General features: G+C 39.8%; 1 protein-coding gene across 1 annotated transcript in view; it reads right to left on the minus strand.

The window, feature by feature from the left end:
• The window catches only part of LOC138627552 (disks large homolog 2), a 72,645-nt gene extending 51,419 nt beyond the window's left edge, over window positions 1-21,226 (minus strand). The window contains exon 1 of the mRNA XM_069709965.1: window positions 21,053-21,226. Coding sequence (XP_069566066.1) covers window positions 21,053-21,117 — 65 coding nt within the window. The 5' untranslated portion in view covers window positions 21,118-21,226. The remainder of the gene's footprint in view (window positions 1-21,052) is intronic.
• Between the last annotated feature and the right edge of the window lie 337 nt (window positions 21,227-21,563).

The following is a 21,563-nucleotide window of genomic DNA, read 5'->3' on the forward strand; positions in this document are numbered from 1 at the left end:
ATCTGAAATATTAATTAAAAAATATTCATTAGTCTCTTTTAGCTTTTGCATATTTCAAGGATAAAAATGCATCGTTGCTGTGTGGCTATACAGCTGATTAGGAGAGGTTCGCCTGGGATTGTTGTACCAATGCTTTACCCTGTCTGGGTTCATTTTATTAGTAGATGTATTAAGTTTTAAGTTGCAAACATGCTGGCGTTTGAAGTAGAAATCTCCAAAAGTAAAGTCAGGAAGGATCGTACTTATAGTTCATGCACTCTTGACCTTTCAAACTTTAATTAAAGGCCAACCCATTTCTTCACAATTCTCCTACAGAAAGGCCCTGATTCAGATGACAGTAAGGGAAAAGAGATTACAACTAAAAAGCGACTTTGGGTTTGGTGTCTTGGCCAAAAGAAAGTGGACAGAAGAATCTGGGGATTGAACCATTAACTTTACGATTATTGGGCAACCTGGTCTATTATTTTCCCCAGTGTATTATTTTTAAACTGCTGTATATGTACTGGATCAGAGGGAAGAGAAATATGATTAAAAAGGAAGCAATACTCCACACTAAATGTAGTGCAATATCTTCAGGTCATAGACACACTGGAAAGGTGTCTATCTGTATCGCCTCATTTTGGTAGATGCAAATTTAATTGAGCTGCTTATCAAAAAACGGCTAAATAAACATGTTGGCATTGTCAGTAACGTTAGGCAGAAGTAAAAAAGGAGCTCTGCCCTGGAATTACCCGTTGGGATTAAACCACATACAGCAATGCACCCTGAATGACAGGCACACGGAGACAGACGGGGCCAGTAAAGACTTGGTGGATGTTCTGATAGTCCATCAGATGCTATACAATTAGCCACCGTTAGCGTTCTTCTTCTCCTTTTCATGTTGAACGGAGGGCAGCCTGGACAATACAGAGATTCACTATCACCTGTTGAGACACAGGTTGATCTTACAAGATGGGCCACAGCTATCTGCTCAGCATGCTATCAGTAGATAGCTGTACAACACAATACATGAGTTTTTGAAAATTATTTTTTCAAAAATAGTAAATGATTTCAATCAATTTTTTTTAATGTTTTAAACTAAATTTATTTTTACTACTTGCACCTTTATCAACTATTTGTTTTGGAGGGAATGAAGCGCAACATTTATGAACTTGCTACGAGATGTTTGAGTACACATGACGGTTTACATTCAGACTCCTGTCTGCTTTCAGACAACGAAAACTGTTTTTTTTACTCATGCTAATAGAAAAAATGAAATCCAGTCATAATAAGGTTTTATTTGACTGCATAGTGAGTGCACATTACAACAACTTGAGACTGAATGAACAAGAGGCATCTGTCAGCATCAGTACGACTGTTACATAACATATCTTTTAAAGGATTTAATGACCTGCCAGCTGTGTGCAGAGAAGCGCTGTGTGCTCATATCAGGGATGAGCATTTTAAACAAAAATACTTTTCAGTATTCACAAGGAACTATTCTGCTATTATTCAAAGCCCATTGCTATCGTGTAGTGTTTACATGCGCCAACAAATAGAATCGTAACAGCTGTGAGACATACCCAAGAGAGATGAATACATTATGTGCTCGATCGCCTTGCTTTCATTGCCTTATTGGCTGTATTGTAATCTAACATACCTACACACACCATAAGTTCCTACACTAATATGATAGGATAATATATGACAGTGTGTTGCTCTTAATAATACAATAGATGGATAACGAAGCATGCAAGACACACAATAATATTCAGCACTTCAAGATGACAAACTCTCAGCTATGGTTGAATTCAGCTTTGGAAGCTGCCGTTTCTTTGGAAGTGCAGGGAGAAACATACCTCCCCATAATCAGTTCCATTTTTTACAAAATATAATGTTTCTTTTGATCATTTTATGAAAAGATTTATGAAGAGGTAACAAACCGTTCAAAGAAATACAAAACAAGTGAAATTCAAACTATCATATTCTAGAGACAAACCGAACACCGGAATGCTTGACGAGGGCTTCTTTAATTACTTAAATGAGCTTTCAGTTGCCTGAAAGTCATTGAACTCATCTCACCTAATTACAATTGTAAGGGCACAAACCAGCATCCCACATTTATCTTCTCACTTGAAATGAAGAAACAGATACTGTAAGTGTCTGACACCTTTGACATTCCTAAACGGACCCATTAGACCAGTCAGCTGAGTAAGGAAATATCAATACGTCAAGAGGGAGAGAAAAACCATCAGTAACAAGCAAACTTCCCTGGAGACAAAACCAGTCAGCATTCTGCTTCAGGAACCGCAAAGAAAATCAAACACAATGTGGTCATTCCCACCAAATCGATCCTCACCGAAGGGGATGGTGATGAGAGTGGTCGATAACGGGTTAATTGGAATTCCATGATACATTGATTTTACCTGACAAGTAAGAATGTGGCTGATTCTCACAGTGTCTGTTAAGAGTCTGCAAAAACATAGAAGACAGATTCAGTGGAGGGAAAAAAACAGTTCAGGGGGATAAAGATCAGAAATGAGAACCATCGAAAAACAGTTCCATCTAACAGTTTTAAAAACCATTTTAAAAAAGACCTGGCCATAAAAGGCAGAGATGTTTATTTTTAAAAAGAAGTGAAAAAGTATAGGATAAGAGTAAATGTAATGCTAATCCCTCAAATTGTTCCATCCCAGTGGTTGAAGCATCATGGCATATGGGGTGAGGATGGTCAGGGTTGTGAGTACAATACATTTTGTCAAGCACAGAGACATCCCCAAACAGAAGGAGTCCCAGGTCCACCACTGAAAGCTGGAACACGCACCTTAAATACAAGAAGACCCAAAGCACCCGGTCAGAAAGCTTTAAGACAGAGCTTTGAATGTGTGCCAGTGGGCCAGACCTGAATCCTACTGAGAGTCTGGAGTTCACCAATGATCCTAATCCAGCCTGGTGGAGGATAAGAAGATCAGAACTGGCGACACAGAGTTTGCAGGTGTGTAGAGCTGGTTAAGATGCATCAGAGACTAGGATTCATAATCCATTGGGACCAGACATTTCGAAACATGTTTTATCCTTGTCATTATACTGTGGGTTAATGTCTTTACTCTTTGCCACAGAGGGTTGTGGTCATTCACATTTTAAAGCTTTAAAAAATTACATCTAATGGACTACAGGTCTGTCACAAATAAGGGTTTGCTAATGTCTTGAACCAATTGTCATTATCATTTGTTCTATACAAATGATTCTTGTCAAAGTGGAAATTTAAGTGGGCCAGGTTAGAGAAGCTTTCCCAAAGGTCTGTTTGAGATCAGATATCTCACTCAATAATTGGTATACAAATAATTGCATTTCACAGTTTGATTGTCTTATTCTGTTCATTTTATAACACTATTGTAGTAAAAGTTTACTCAAAATATACAAGTTATGAAGAAGAACCAATGACAGGCTGCAATTTTTGGCTTTGCAATTAAATCTCTAATGTCAATAGATTTCATCAAAATATTGTCGGTTGAATATAATAAGTTAACCACCTGGAGATAAATAGTTGGTGAGAGTGATTAGTTACTCGTGCCATTAAACCATAGCAGAGGAAAGGGTGAGACGAAAGATGTCATTAAAAGAGCACCTCTCAAAATCTGACACCTTGTTAAATCCAATTGTGGTGGAAACACCACCTTCCATATCTGCACCAGATGTACATCATGATGTATTAACGGCATTCCTTTCACTTTTCAATATTTTTCAGCCAAACCCAATAAACGAACCGGCTCTTTATTGTCAGACGGTTGTTATTAAGTTTTCTTTTGTGCACACGTAACATGTCTTGGTGCAGGTCACCCCAAGTGTAGCTGTCAGTCGCTGTCTCGAAAGGTAAGTTCAGACTTCCAGCCCAAACCTGATTTCTGTCATATCCAGATTGTATCCAGATTGATTTTTTTAAAGTCTGAACAGCAAAAAAACATTAAAATCAGATTTTTGCAATCGGGACCCACATTTGGAGGTTTGAAAGGCGATTCCAATCGGATTTCTACAGATGTGTCTCATTCCGGACGCTCTGCGGGCTCAAATCAGATTTCTTGCATCACTCGCAATGCAACACACGGTGACTACGTATTTGTAGAGACAGAGTGAGCTGAGTCAATGCTACCGCTAGCAGAGCTATCACAAAGTGTAGATTTTGGCACTGTGGAGGAAATCGACAACAACAGTCCCCAGACAGTCTGCCCTAAAGATCTAATTTGAGAAAAAAAAATCTGATTTGCCTGCAGTGTGAACGCAGCCCAATAGTCCCAAAGTGAATAATAAAGCAGCCGTGAACACAGAATGAGTGAGATTTTCTATATAAAATATAATCGTTGCACCGCCCTGGACTGCCAGGCTGTGTTCTATTATGAGATTTATTCAATAATGACCTTGATTTAGCAGAAAAGGAGATCCACATCTTAACAGTGTGTCCCAGATAAAGAGGTGAAAGATGCTAAGGCCAGGTGACTTAATGAGAGCATGTTGTTGTTCTCTGTCACCGCAGCACTAAAGTGATGTTTGTTGCCACCAGAGGCCTGAATATCACCACACAGGAGTCGAGTAAATAACCTGTCAAAGTGCATCCAGTCACACCTGCCAGCCTTGTTATAGCCGGTGGTCAAATTCACAACAGAAATCAAGTCAAGGACACCAAGTCCAACAAACAATGTGTAATGAGTGACGTTTGGACCTGTATCAGGAATTGATCTCCTGTATCAGGAATGATCTCCTGTATCTGGAATGATCTCCTGCATCATGAATGACTTCCTGTATCTGGAATGATCTCCTATATCATCAGGAATGATCTCCGGTATCATCAGCAATGATCTCCTGTATCATCAGGAATGATCTCCTGTATCAGGAATGATCTCCTGTATCTGTCCTTGTGACAGCAGCTGGAGGAGTCTTTTGGAGAATGTCCTCCTCTGTCCCTGCAGCAGGTGGAGAGGGTGGTCCGGATGATCCAATATGGATAAGAGTTTCTTCAGCGTCCTCCTCATCGCCACCTTTTCCAGGCTGCCAAGTTTGCAGCCAATGACGGAGCCGGCCTTCTTCACCAGTTTGTTATAAATAACCACGTAACAATACGAATGTTATAAAACCAAAATATATGTGTTAGGATACATGACGTTGGTGATGACAGCCAATGCACTGATGGACCATCCGATCGATGGGTCAGTCTCTATAGGTGAAGCCTTCACTTTAAAACTTAAAAAGTTTATATTTTACAAGATTGAGGTTGTTGTTTTCATAATTCCGGCTATTCTTCAGTTTACATATATAAATGATCCAAAGGGAACTAATTTAAGCACGTTGTGACGCATGTACGATTTTCAGTTAGTGGAAAATGACTTTAAAGGCTGCTACCAAAGATGTGCGTGATAACACAGCTGACCTGTTTTTGCTACTTAAGCTTCGATGAATCGATGAATAACTGAAGGGTAAAAGCCTAGCATATTAGAGAAGTGGTGGGGGGTTAGTGCGGGCATAGTCTTTAGTTGTTTGCTTGTGAGTAAGGCTAGTTCTAGGGCAATGAGAACACCCATGATGGTCACAATCAGGGCGGCTATTTTTAAGAGGGAAGGTATGGATATGACAGGAGTTTTTAAGGGGGTGATGTTGGAGGTAATAAGGTGGAGTGAAGCCAAACTTGCTCAACCAGGTATTTGTTTTATGGTTAAAGAGCAGACTTCAGTCTTCATTGTCTTTGTCCCTGAGGACTCACCGGGTGAGGAGGATGAACGGATCGGCTCTCTCTCTACTTTACAGATTCGTATTGAAGTGAAATGAATGAAATAAAAGACAACGTTTATTAATTTCCAGTACTATTTTCAATGGGCAGTGCATTAATGACCATTTTTCTATTTTCACATTTATCTTTAAATAGACTGCACGACTGATTGTAAGATTGAAGACGTGTGATTGTAATTGAAGAAAACAGTTTGCAACATCACCATAATCAAATTATGATTTTTTTTTTAAAAAAATTTAACTTTCTGGGAGTACCAACAAATGAACGGAGCTCCAAAAGGGTCACAGCAAGAATTTCTTTAAGGACTACTTTTGCGTTTCTGTGCAATTTATTTTGCGTTACCTCACAATCCTTTTTTTCTTCCGTTCCCTCTGTGTCTACAGCCGTGGTTATAGCCTTGGTTACAGCTGTAGTTATAGCCTTGGTTACAGCTGTGGTTACAGCCTTGGTTACAGCCTTGGTTAGCCAGCCGTTGTTACAGCTGTGGTTACAGCCTTGGTTACAGCCGTGGATACAGCCGTGGTTACAGCCGTGGAAACAGCCTTGGTTACAGCTGTGGTTACAGCCTTGGAAACAGCCTTGGTTACAGCTGTGGTTACAGCCTTGGTTACAGCCTTGGTTACAGCCTTGGTTACAGCCGTTGTTACAGCTGTGGTTACAGCCTTGGTTACAGTTCTGGTTACAGCCTTGGTTACAGCCTTGGTTACAGCCGTGGGCACAGCCTTGGTTACAGCCTTGGTTACAGCCGTTGTTACAGCCTTGGTTACAGCCGTGGGTACAGCTGTGGGTACAGCCTTGGTTACAGCTGTGGGTACAGCCTTGGTTACAGCCGTGGGTACAGCCGTTGTTACAGCCTTGGTTACAGCCGTGGGTACAGCTGTGGGTACAGCCTTGGTTACAGCCGTGGGTACAGCCGTTGTTACAGCCTTGGTTACAGCCGTGGGTACAGCTGTGGGTACAGCCTTGGTTACAGCTGTGGGTACAGCCTTGGTTACAGCCTTGGTTACAGCCGTTGTTACAGCCTTGGTTACAGCCGTGGGTACAGCTGTGGGTACAGCCTTGGTTACAGCTGTGGGTACAGCCTTGGTTACAGCCGTGGGTACAGCTGTGCCATCCCAAGGCTACAGTCATCATCACATACAGTCTGACCCTGTTTACATCTGGTATTAAAATGCCTGGTTGATTGGATCACAAGACAGCTCTCACAAGTATGGTAATTCACACCTGGGTTGATCATGCGTCTCCACATCCATGGACCATATTTGATTGGATCTCACTTCCCACTCTAAATCCAAATGAATGTACATCCTGTAAATATACAAGTAAATAAGAATAAATGGGAGGAGAGAGTTGTTGTTTCTCTTTGCTCATTCATGATGTCTTTCACATTTATAAATGTCTGAATACAGTGAAAGCGCTGGGGACGCATGTTGAAAAGCACCCTGCAGATTACTGTACTCCTTCCTTCTGGAGACCTCTTGAGCTAAGAATTCATCTAAATTGACTTTCACTAAGAACATAACCATGTCTATTGAGCAGTTGTACTACATCTGATACTAACTGCTGAGTTCAAAGTCAAATTCAATGAGATGATCCATGCTTTGAGGAGCTGTTAATGATTCATCTGTACGGTACATCGATGATAATGACCTCCTGAACCTAGTTAAAGGTGTAGTACGCAGTATTTGGGAGAGATGTGTGATGACAGCCACCTAACCTGGAAGCTTGTTTCCAACCTGAATCATCTGCTCATGTTTCTTGACTTTTTGGACTACGTTGAAGAAATGTCACCATGTTCCCAGATCTTAGCCATTAATTTAACCCATACAAATGAGGGCCAGAGGTATCAAGATAAGAAAAAGGTTCCACGAAGTCCCTGTTCGCCCACCATGTGATGAACAGAGGGCCGGCCTAGCATGGGGACAGAGCCTGGATACAAGGCCTCCAAACCCATCAGGCTTTACGTTGGATACCCTGTGATGCGGCCATGACATCACCTGCAACGGAGCAACAGAGAAGCAATGAATGGTCGGGCATTTTTCTTCCATACGTCTGAGCTACAGTTACTTGGAGAACCACTCTGTGTCGACTCGGCTGTTTTCTCTGCTGCCAAACAGAAAACCAGCTGCTTTATAACCCACCAACCGAGTGGCAGTAAAACTCCTCACCACCTCCAAGACAAGAAACTCTGCTGGATGTGTAGAATGGACTCTCTCTCACACACACACACACACACACACACACACACACACACACACACACACACACACACACACACACACACACACACACACACACACACACTCACTCACTCACTCACTCACTCATTCAGTGTTGAGCATCATTCATATCATTGATGTACATAACTGTAACTGTAACTGTAGCTAGATGAGTTACTGATTGAAATGATATTAATTTATGATTAAAGGCTTTGATATTGGTAGATTAATCACAAGTCAAATGGATTGATGTTGCGGCTATCATTGAATTTTTCAACTAAGAATAAAATTGATTGTGGATTAGTTTTGTTATTGTCTAAATTCTATTAAACTTGAAGTGTGTTAGTGTGTGATCATTTGTGCATATTTATTGTAATTATATGATATATATATTGCTGGATTGCAAGGTCAGAGGTCAGTGCTTGGGTTCGCAGCTTCACTGTTCACTTCATAAGTGTTAATGCCTTTCTTGTATTAGCTTTTATAAATGGACACCTCTGGCAACTTTTAATAATCTGTGAATGACAAAATCTACTCGCACTTGCACACCACATCTCAAACGGCCCCTTTTTCCAGCTGAATTCCCTCCCTGTTTACTACCAGCAGTTACCAGTAATTACTACCATAATGCACAATATTTATTCTCCATCATTTTACAAACTAGAGTGTCTGAATTCTGAATATTTTGTAATTACTGCCTTAAAAACTTCTGCAATGAAGAGAACAAAGTTGTGTCCACAATTTGCACTCTTTTCTGCAAAAAAAAAATCCAACAACTCAATGTGCTTTTCTAGATGTGGAAATTACTGTTGACCAACTAATCAGCTGACTATAATGACATAAAATGATGAAGACAGACAGATGAACGACTGAGAATCCGATTTATTTTCAAAATAAAAGATCCCGTGCAGACTCCCCATCGTACATCACGTCATCAACCCCCACTGGCCTTTCAGGTAGGACAAGAAATGTTCTCCGTTTGTGAAATATATGAAATAATAATGAGGATGAGTGTTTTCTATCGCAGCGTTACAAAACAGGCGCTGTGGACTCCCCGCGTCAGAAGAGGCAACCAGTTCAGATTTACATCTATTTACTATATTATCATAATATTATCATTGTTGTATTTCAATTGTGACAAATACACTACACTTTGTTGTATTAGAAGACTATAATTTTAATTTAAAAAAAGTAGAGAAACATCCTTTTCTTTTTGATAAACACCCAACGTAAGAACTGTATTCGACTATGAGGTTGAGGTTAATTTGATATTTTCAGTTTAAATAGAAAACTTGAGATATGTGGAACACGTACACAAACACACATCAGAGCCAGTCTGGAAGCTCCTGTTCCAACAGCTTAAATGAAAAAAATATCTCAATTTCTGCCATGAACACTACATGCTGTCACAATGATATGAAAACATTTTTAAACTTCTATCATCATTATTATAAATAAGGACAAACTGCTATATGTTTCCACACCAGTAACAGAAAGCTTCAAGTTAAAGATGCTGTAAAGCAAATTCCATGATTTTCTCCTCAATACATTATAGACATGTGAAATGAGTTGCTGAAAGCATGTACAAAGTTTGAAAACTTTGTCGCACTGAAATGTGGAGTTAGACCATTAAACAGTTTCTCACCCGTTTTCAGCTCAGATTTTTTTAGGCGGAGCTAAAACCTAACCTATCTACGTCACAACAACGTATCTACGTCACAACAACCTATCTACCTCACAACAACCTATCTACCTCACAACTACCTATCTACCTCACAACAACCTATCTACGTCACAACAACCTATCTACATCACAACAACCTATCTACCTCACAACAACCTATCTACATCACAACAACCTATCTACATCACAACAACCTATCTACCTCAAAACAACCTATCTACCTCACAACAACCTATCTACGTCACAACTACCTATCTACGTCACAACAACCTATCTACCTCACAACAACCTATCTACGTCACAACTACCTATCTACGTCACAACAACCTATCTACGTCACAACAACCTATCTACCTCACAACAACCTATCTACCTCACAACAACCTATCTACATCACAACAACCTATCTACATCACAACAACCTATCTACCTCACAACAACCTATCTACCTCACAACAACCTATCTACATCACAACAACCTATCTACCTCACAACAACCTATCTACGTCACAACAACGTATCTACGTCACAACAACCTATCTACCTCACAACAACCTATCTACCTCACAACAACCTATCTACCTCACAACAACCTATCTACCTCACAACAACCTATCTACGTCACAACAACCTATCTATCTACGTCACAACAACCTATCTACGTCACAACAACCTATCTACCTCACAACAACCTATCTACCTCACAACAACCTATCTACGTCACAACAACCTATCTACCTCACAACAACCTATCTACCTCACAACAACCTATCTACGTCACAACTACCTATCTACATCACAACAACCTATCTACCTCACAACAACCTATCTACGTCACAACAACCTATCTATCTACGTCACAACAACCTATCTATCTACGTCACAACAACCTATCTACCTCACAACAACATATCTACGTCACAACAACCTATCTACCTCACAACAACCTATCTACCTCACAACAACCTATCTACGTCACAACAACCTATCTATCTACGTCACAACAACCTATCTATCTACGTCACAACAACCTATCTACCTCACAACAACATATCTACGTCACAACAACCTATCTACCTCACAACAACCTATCTACGTCACAACAACCTATCTACGTCACAACAACCTATCTATCTACGTCACAACAACCTATCTACGTCACAACAACCTACCTATCTACGTCACAACAACCTATCTATCTACGTCACAACAACCTATCTACGTCACAACAACCTATCTACCTCACAACAACCTATCTATCTACGTCACAACAACATATCTATCTACCTCACAACTACCTATCTACCTCACAACAACCTATCTACGTCACAACAACCTATCTACGTCACAACAACCTATCTATCTACATCACAACAACCTGTCTACCTCACAACAACCTGTCTACCTCACAACAACCTATCTACGTCACAACAACCTATCTATCTACGTCACAACAACCTATCTACCTCACAACAACCTATCTATCTACGTCACAACAACCTATCTACCTCACAACAACCTATCTACCTCACAACAACCTATCTACCTCACAACTACCTATCTACCTCACAACAACCTATCTACGTCACAACAACCTATCTACATCACAACAACCTATCTACCTCACAACAACCTATCTACGTCACAACAACATATCTACGTCACAACAACCTATCTACATCACAACAACCTATCTACCTCACAACAACCTATCTACGTCACAACCTATCTACCTCACAACAACCTATCTACCTCACAACCGCCTATCTACGTCACAACAACCTATCTACGTCACAACAACCTATCTACATCACAACAACCTATCTACGTCACAACAACCTATCTACCTCACAACAACATATCTACGTCACAACAACCTATCTATCTACATCACAACAACCTGTCTACCTCACAACAACCTGTCTACCTCACAACAACCTATCTACGTCACAACAACCTATCTATCTACGTCACAACAACCTATCTACCTCACAACAACCTATCTACGTCACAACCTATCTACCTCACAACAACCTATCTACCTCACAACAACCTATCTACGTCACAACAACCTATCTACGTCACAACAACCTATCTACATCACAACAACCTATCTACGTCACAACAACCTATCTACCTCACAACAACCTATCTACGTCACAACAACCTATCTACGTCACAACAACCTATCTACCTCACAACAACCTATCTACGTCACAACAACCTATCTATCTACGTCACAACAACCTATCTACGTCACAACTACCTATCTACGTCAGATCACAGCCGGTTTATATAACCTTCTGCATGGCTCCTCCTCTCACACGGTGAAACGCTATAAAAGCCTGCAGCTCATTTGCATAAGAGGTCATCCCACTGGACTTCAGTTCTACTCCTGATGTAGTCAGATTGTTATTGTACATCAGCTAGCTGCTACAGGATGTCTCCCTCCCCCCGCGAGGGAATCTTTCCTGGATGCAAGAACCTCTAAACTGGCGCTGCATCGCCAATTAAATTTCCTACTGAGGAAGAAAGGAAAAAGAGGTGTATTGATTTTGTCAAGAGCATCACTGATGGAGAGCTTCGCATCAACACCAACAGCCTCCTCTGCAGGAACCATTTCATGGTGGATAGTTTCATCAACTTCCACCAGAGACGGACGGAGTTCACGGACGCACCGCTCCTCCTGCAGCGCGGAGCCGAACCGAGCTTCACCCTCACGGCCGTTCATCTCCCGGTCGCACCGGCACCGTCCCCTGCCAGCAGGGTCCGCTGCCGCCGCCGACCGTGTCCACCGTCGCCGGCAGAGTCCACCACTGCCGCCGCCATCGGCGGGGTCCACCGCCGCCAGCAGTTCACCACTCAGCATAAGTTCTGTGTGCTTGTTATAATTATACTAGATAACTTGTCCACAGTAACTCTGCTATATTTAGTCCACGGTGCAAACCGCTAACGTGATTTTATTCAGTGTAGAATAACTTTATTTTCATGAAATGGGAGCTAACGTGCTAATTAGCTTCTAGTGAGCTCGTAGCAGAGTTCAGAGGAAAATGCTCCGATAACCGCGGATTGTTTTATGCGTCTCAATAAAGCTCCGATAAGAAACTATAATATATGTAACTCTGTATTTTACATGTCGGGGTGATGGTGAACATGGACCAGAGGAGATCTAGTCCTCACATTAATGAGGGTTGTTGTTGTTGTACTCCGGTGTAACGTTACAATCAGCGACCCTCTCGGTTACATGTACCGGTACCGGTCCGGATAAACGAGCCCGACTACATGTGAAGGAGGCTGCAGAGAGCAGGTGGAGTGGAGGAGGTGGAGGAGGGACATCAGTGAAAGAGAAAGACTGTCGGCTCGACCTGAGCAGGTTCAAAGTTTGAATTGACGTGATGTGATGTAATGAATTGATGTGATGTAATGAATTGATGTGATGTAATGAATTGACGTGATGTAATGAATTGACGTGATGTAATGAATTGACATGTGATGCAATGAATTGATGTGATGTAATGAATTGACATGTGATGTAATGAATTGACATGTGATGTAATGTAATTGACATGTGATGTAATGAATTGACGTGATGTAATGAATTGATGTGTGATGTAATGAATTGACGTGATGTAATGAATTGATGTGATGTAATGAATTGGCATGTGATGTAATGAATTAACATGATATAATGAATTGATGTGATGTAATGAATTGATGTGATGTAATGAATTGAGATGTGATGTAATGAATTGACGTGATGTAATGAATTAACATGTGATGTAATGAATTGATGTGATGTAATGAATTAACATGTGATGTAATGAATTGATGTGATGTAATGAATTAACATGTGATGTAATGAATTGATGTGATGTAATGATGTAAATGTGATGTAATGAATAACATGTGATGTGATGTAATGAATTAACATGATATAATGAATTGATGTGATGTAATGAATTGACGTGATGTAATGAATTAACATGATATAATGAATTGACGTGATGTAATGAATTAACATGATATAATGAATTGACGTGATGTAATGAATTGATGTGATGTAATGGATTGACGTGGTGTAATGAATTGACATGTGATGCAATGAATTGATGTGATGTAATGAATTGACATGTGATGTAATGAATTGACGTGATGTAATGAATTGACGTGATGTAATGAATTGACATGTGATGCAATGAATTGATGTGATGTAATGAATTGACATGTGATGTAATGAATTGACATGTGATGTAATTAATTGACATGTGATGTAATGAATTGACGTGATGTAATTAAATGACGTGATGTAATGAATTGACGTGATGTAATGAATTGATGTGATGTAATGAATTGGCATGTGATGTAATGAATTAACATGATATAATGAATTGACGTGATGTAATGAATTGATGTGATGTAATGGATTGACGTGGTGTAATGAATTGACGTGATGTAATGAATTAACATGTGATGTAATGAATTGACGTGATGTAATGAATTAACATGTGATGTAATGAATTGATGTGATGTAATGAATTAACATGTGATGTAATGAATTGATGTGATGTAATGAATTGGCATGTGATGTAATGAATTAACATGATATAATGAATTGACGTGATGTAATGAATTGACGTGATGTAATGAATTAACATGATATAATGAATTGACGTGATGTAATGAATTGATGTGATGTAATGGATTGACGTGGTGTAATGAATTAACGTGATGTAATGAATTAACATGTGATGTAATGAATTGACGTGATGTAATGAATTAACATGTGATGTAATGAATTGATGTGATGTAATGAATTAACATGTGATGTAATGAATTGATGTGATGTAATGAATTGGCATGTGATGTAATGAATTAACATGATATAATGAATTGACGTGATGTAATGGATTAACATGATATAATGAATTGACGTGATGTAATGGATTGATGTGATATAATCCAGCGTTGTTCATGTTGCAGTCGTTACAGAACTAAATCAACTCCTCCTCTCTTATTATCTCCACTATTGTAATGCAGGTCATTAGAAGTAGTTGGAGACTCACTGTCTTCTGTCTCTGGTGTCCAGTTTGACTCCTGGGTTACAGATCAGGGGGACAAGCTGGATTTGATTGCATCTGTATGTTTCACTCATTGGACAAATAATCTATTGTTTTCATAAAGCAGGCTGCTCCGTCCACCAGAGAGACAGAGGACCAGTGGGACATCATGTATAAAGTCACTGAGAGGTTGGATGTCAGACTTAGTGGGGAAAAGAACTGCAGCCACAGGACTGTCCTACTGAACACTGAACACCTTCCAGCGAGGGGGCGGAGCTTCAGCTCCTTCAGGACACGCCCCCCCAGTCTCAGAGCAGAGAAGACTGATGATTTTCTCACCATTTCAAAGCCTAATTTAACAAACTTGTTTGTGGGGTTTTTTTCATTCAAATTTGGATGGGTAGTTAACAACCCATACTTCTGTGGTGTGATGAACTTAAAACTCATTTTCATTTCTACTTTACAGCATCTTTAACCGTTTTTACAGTTAACCAGCTGTTAAAACAAAGCGTGATGTAATATTAAAAGGCTCTAATAAACAACGAGCATAGTGAGGCGTTGATGCATCTGTTTATTGAATGGAACATAATAATAAAAACAATTTCACATTCAGTTTTATTTAATTCCTTTTTGAACAAATACAAGAGTCAAAAGAAACAAAACCCATGTGGTCAATATTAAGTACAACAATTAGTGTTCACACCTGACCACACAGAATATATTGAACAATTCAAGAAAAAGCAAGACACTCATGTACTTTATGTACTGCAATATTTTTTTTTTTTTTTAAACTCCAGCTATTTTAAAAGGCCAAATAAGTTTATTTTTGTAGAATGGTAATGTCTCTGCCTCAATTCTTTAAGCTTGTTCGAATAATTGCTTTCATCCTCTTTAGCAGCATGATTTATACTACTGTAAGGTTTTAAGATATTTTAGCTGAGGCCTTCTTTTTTTTTTTTTACATAGGCAGCTCATTTCCCTTCTACATCAAATTTATATCACTAAAAGGTCAAATCTGCATGCTTGAACACATTGTTTTTATGGCCCCCAAAAATATGGAAGCAGGATGTGAAATGTGTCCCGACTTCCAGTGATGAGATCACCGGTTCACATTTTTCATTGCAAGAATGAGACTCAGGAAAAATAGAGTTCTTGTGCTGAGGAGAGGAAGGGAGAAAAGTCATGTGACACAAGTTTGTTAGAAAACATTTTTTTCTTTAAAATGTAGACAACTCACAATAGTAACACCGACTCATAACATTATGATGCCAGTCACACTCTCCACTTAGCTTACTGTCATCGCATGACTAAACAGCTGCAAACAATAACCTAACATCATTTGTTCAATTATAGCTGCACTGAGCTGTGATTATTCAACCTACCTGTTGTTGCTTCTTGATGTTTCTCAGCGGTTGCCATCTTCCCTTTGAATGAAGGCTGATAGAACCAGTAGCAATATCTTAGCCCTCTACTGGCCTCATTGGTTTATTGTGTGCTCAGGGGTTCAACTGGAGGATGAAGGGACGCCCCTGACGACACGCCCCTGAAGGCGCCACCTCATGACACGCCCCCTCACAACACACCCCTGAGGGCACTCCCCCTCGTGACTCTCCCTCAGGCCCCTCTGGTCTGCAAGCTGCAGCCAGACTCCAATTTAGATGAAGCGTTTTAAAAAGATAAGTACTTCTGATGTACAGCATCTCACTCATCAGATGTAAACAAGTCAACTATCTGATGTATCCAAGAGTAAAAGAACACAACTAGTGCTTGTTGAGTGCCGCTCCAACTGTTAATGTACGGCATTTGCAAAATCGGTGGTCAATAACAAAAGGGAAGCAAATGGACAATTTTGTTTGACTAAAATAACAAAACAGACATGAAGCAATAAATATTCACAACTAAATCTACAACCTAAACATTTAGTGAAAGGCTCCAAAAAGAGTCGGTCGCTCATCTCGAATGATAACAGCAACAGTGTGCCTGTATTGGACTGGAGCTGGATATTTTTTTTCTAAATGAGTCTAAATATATTTGAAAAGAAAAATTAGAAAAACAAAGTCTTTGGAGGACAAATATGCATGTGAATATGCTGCAAGAATGATTTCAAAATTCAAGACTCATCTCACTTTACACCTTATGTAGGTCAGAGAAGACCAAAAGAGGAAGAGACAATCATACTGTTCACCTGCAAACTTCATGTCTTATTTCTAATATTTGCTTCAATCCAACAGCTACATGAGCTAATAATGGATTTTGTGGAGACATAGAAAGCAGTTATGTGAAAGACAGATGCCACATAAACTGGTTTTCTTTGCAGTTATTTTCCTCCTCCCCCCCCCCCCAAAAAAAAATGCAAATAAGCCACGCCCACTGATGACATTGCATTTCCAACTTCAGGTCCTGGTTCCCAACAAGAACGAATGGCATGTTCTAAATACTGGTTCTGGGTTGTGATGTACAATTAAGTATAAACATGAAGTAAATCAGACTGCACACATTAAATATGAAAATTGAAACATGCCTACATGTCTCACTAATTAGTAATCTTTTTATGCCTTGTAACATTTGGCATTAGAGGCAGCGATAGCTTTAAGTATCCCTGTCGCTCACTGATCTTCTCATTGAATATACTTTATTAAAATGCTATGTGGTCCTCCCATCATGTTCCCCACCAGTCTTCTTCTGCAGTGTTCTCGTGCTTCTACGAACTATTTAAACAATCCTCCCGTCCCATCTCCATCTACCACCGGTCAATTACCAACGAGGCTTAAAACATTGACCAACCTTTGGCTTTTTGGTGTGTGGGTCGGTTCCAGAAAACCTTTTCAATTTAAGGGGGGGATTTCTTGTTTGCCATAAATGAACAAGGATTACATGTATTTTATCTCAGGGTCTGTTCAGATTTTTATTGCCCACTGAATAAAAATCCTACAATAGCACACATATCACGAGCTACATTACATGAGCCTCCTAAAAAAACAAAACAGATATTACAAACATGTTGTTTAGTCAGCCAGAAATCTCCTTTCATCCCATCAGAGGTGAGCGAGACTGACAGCCTGGTTTTTGAACTTCAACCAAAGGCCAATATTGACCTGATGGGTTTTGTCGAACTTGAGCATCAAGTGCTAAATGTGAAACAGAAGCAGAAGCAACAGAGACAGAAAAAGAAAAGCTCAGTGTTTGTGCTCGGTGGTGCACCATCTGTCTCACTTCCTTCACATTGTGCTTTCAGCAGCTTCATGCTCCACATATCTCTGTTCACAATGCAGAAGTTTACCAGCAGTCAAACGAGGCAACTTGAATTAAATTGAAGCACCTGCCTTCACAGAGATAACATGTCATCTGCTAAATGTACACAAGCATTTTTCCCTGCTTGTTTGCATTTTGTTCTACAGGACTAGTTGCCTTTATGTCACTGTACTATTGATGCACAGATTAACATTGTACTCAACAGTTTTCCAGTGACATAGAGGAAATAAAGTCATCAGACTCTCCCATCAGATGTCCTGTTGTACTGAAAAAATAACCACTGATGTAAATTACTTACAACCTGTAAGTAATGTAAATAAATACAGAATGCAATCATTTGCAAATAAAAAAAACAACATATTTAATTCCAAATACACCAAAGACAACATATCAAATGTTGAAATGGACCATTTTTATTGCTTTATGCAAAATATATGTTAATTTTTAATTTGATGCCAGCAACACGTCTCAAAAAACTTCAAAATAAGCTTCTTTTTTTTTATATATATATAAAACGATACAATTTCTCAGTTTCAACATCTGATATGTTGTCTTCAGTCTATCTGCAATAAAATATGGGTTTATGTGATTTGCAAATTATTGCATTCTCTTTTGCGTTTTTTTTCATAGCATCCGAAGATTTTTTGGAAACGGGGTTGTACTTCTTTTGCGTTCATATTTTCATAAACATCTCATCATCTTAAACTGTTTTAGTGCGCATGGTGTTTTCACATCAGATCTGTTTGTTCAAACATCCTGACATTTGGACTTTTGTGCTGTTCATTAATAGCACTTTATTTTAAATTGAGCTGAATTAAACTACTATTAAGTACATCTGTGGCTCATGAACACCTTAACCTATAAATCTGTGAGTTAGATGATCAGGTTCAGTGCCGCACGAGCTGCTACAGGAATGTGATGCTATATTGTGCTGATGATATTTGATGACATCAGCAAATCAGCAGCAGCTCAAAGTTCATTTGTAATGAGTCTGTGTGAACATAATTAAAGCAGAGCTACAATGCAATGGATCTTTTTCTTACAAGTGTAAAAGTGACCTTGATGTCCTCACAATGAATCATTAGCATATTTAGACGAGTGACTGATGTCATTCTAATAAAACACTGCAAACATGAGAGCACAGATCCAGCAGAGTGGCCACTGTCAGCAGAGGCTCTATGGATTCAGTACAAGAAATCAGTTTTCATTTTGCAGAGTCCACAGACCGCCCAATGCAGTCACCATTGATATGAAAGATAAAGCCAAATCAGTCTGTGTTCCAAGGAACTCTTTAGTAGAACAACCTTTTTGTTGCTTTACTCTGAGACCTTCTGGTTTCACACTGTAAATAACCACAATCACAGCCTGGCTTTCATTTTGAGTGACAGATATGCAAATACATCACCACATTGTCTTTTTTTAATGCATTAATAAACATTCAGAAACAAGCCAAGAAGACCATGAAATATTTCCATTCCACACAGTCTCTATATCAAAGTCCAACCTTCACAGGTATTTATTTTTATAATATCCACTATTATAAATAATACAAAACCACTGCACCACAACTTAAATTGTATTAAGTTTCTGTTTTCTATATAGTATAAAACATTTTTTTTAATTACTATCTTCATTTTCAAAATGCATGATTTGCTAAGAGTTCATCATCTTTAAAGTTACTGGTACAAATTAGTCTGATATTCTTACAAAACTGCATAATTTTCAAACACGTGCAATATCACAAACTTTTTTTTGATATCTATAACTCTGAGAAGCATCCATGTGGACAGATATGACTTCTGCTTTACTGCACGGTGCGCTTTACACTATAATCCTATAAATCATCAACGTCAGGTTTAACATTAGCTCAACTCTGAATTCAAGCAACCCAGACAAGTTAAACTATCACCAGCAAACAATTTAAAGAAGCAGTTTCTATGAGCACCCTTCAACATGTGTAAAAACATACCTGGTCTTAATGGTGGGGTTCATCCTGAGAGGAAACAGTCCCAGGTCTATGTCTCTGCAGTCAGGATTAAACTCTAGGGCTCCTGAGACGTAAATCATAAAGTAGTCCCAGAGCTCGGGGAGTTTCTTGGAGGAGAGAATCATGAGGGAAACTTTAAGGGATGTTTGAAAGAGGCTGTTATCCTGAGAGGGGGACAACCAGCAGTGTTATATCACCTCAGCTCAGCTCAGCTCAGCTCAGCTCAGCTTGCCTTTAAGCACTCCTGGCTCCCCGAGCCTCAACAGTCTACTCAGCACCTACATGTAGCTGACTGTCTCCTCCCCTCAGGGACACAACACAAGCACAAAATGAACTCGCCCTCTCCAAACTCCTTCAAAAACTGTCATCCTGTTTCCTCCAAAGTGATTAGCTGCTGCTTAGTAGATGCTAAATGCACAACCTAGTTGGCTGTGAACGTTGTGCCAGCCTGTAATCCCAGGTGAGATTTCAATTGTGACAAAAGATGAAGAATTCAGTTAGCATTGCATATATTGCATCATTTTTCCAAAGAAATTTAAGAATATTGCTGAATCAAATGCTTTCATTGTGCTTTTTAAATAAGTACAAAAACATAACTGCACATATGATGTAGGCCAGTGTTAATTATATACCTTGTGATTTCACAGATATTGTCTTAGTTTTGTTCGGACTATTTCTACTTTCACTTCTAAATATGTACAGCTGTGTATCTTGTTCCGACTTATCTTGCAGTGAAAAATCAAACAGAAATTCAAACTTAAGCCAAGACTCCATCAACAAAACTCCAAAAAGAATAAAAGAATAATTTGAAATACGGGAAGTTTTAAAACAAAAAGTAAGGCTCCACATCGTCAGGCAACACTGAGATCATGTGGAATATAAATGGTACAAGTCAGGCATTTCCCCACCTTGGTAAACCTGACTGTGCGCAGTACTAATTCAATGCTTTTGCAGCTCTGGATAATCCTCATAATAAGACCGTGTGTCCAAACCTGTCGGAGGAACCTGCTGATTTGGCCTGAAACAGCTGTTTGGAGCAGCATGTCTCTCCCGCGCGCCGGGCTGAAGCCAAACTTGCTCACTTTGTCCACGTACCAGTAAATGAGGGACAGTCCGTCGAAACGCTCGAGCTCTCTCCCCCGCTGCTTCAGCAGAGACATATTAATCAAACGGTGCAGGTGTTGAGCTCCTCGCTGCTGCCGGTCCAAGTTTCAGAGCGGAAAACGAAGCGGGCCCGTTTCCAAGCGCGCATCACTCCGCCCGCTCTTCCGCTGAGACCCGCGCGCTGGCGCTGACGACGTGGATGTGTCAGCACTCATTCCTTCAAACCAATGACACGGACACTGCTCTCCGGTAACGGCGCGCTCTCTCGACCTGATTCTAATCTGACCGACACGTGGGGCTTTTTTTTCTCCTGCTGACTGACCTGAACGCATCTGTTTGACAAATTCAAATGTGTCTCCGCACTTGTGACAGACAGCCTCCCCGTCCCCGGTCCGTCCAGCAGGACCCCGGTCTGAGACACGGCGCGAGGTCGACTCCTGGATCAGGGATGCGGCATTCAATGTCCAATTAAGAAAAACGGAAGAAAAACGGTATCCACGGG

This window comes from Brachyistius frenatus, unplaced genomic scaffold, assembly GCF_029030835.1.
Source record: "Brachyistius frenatus isolate BFR_SWC_R1_liver_20210118 unplaced genomic scaffold, ASM2903083v1 Contig_87, whole genome shotgun sequence".
NCBI lineage: Eukaryota > Metazoa > Chordata > Actinopteri > Embiotocidae > Brachyistius > Brachyistius frenatus.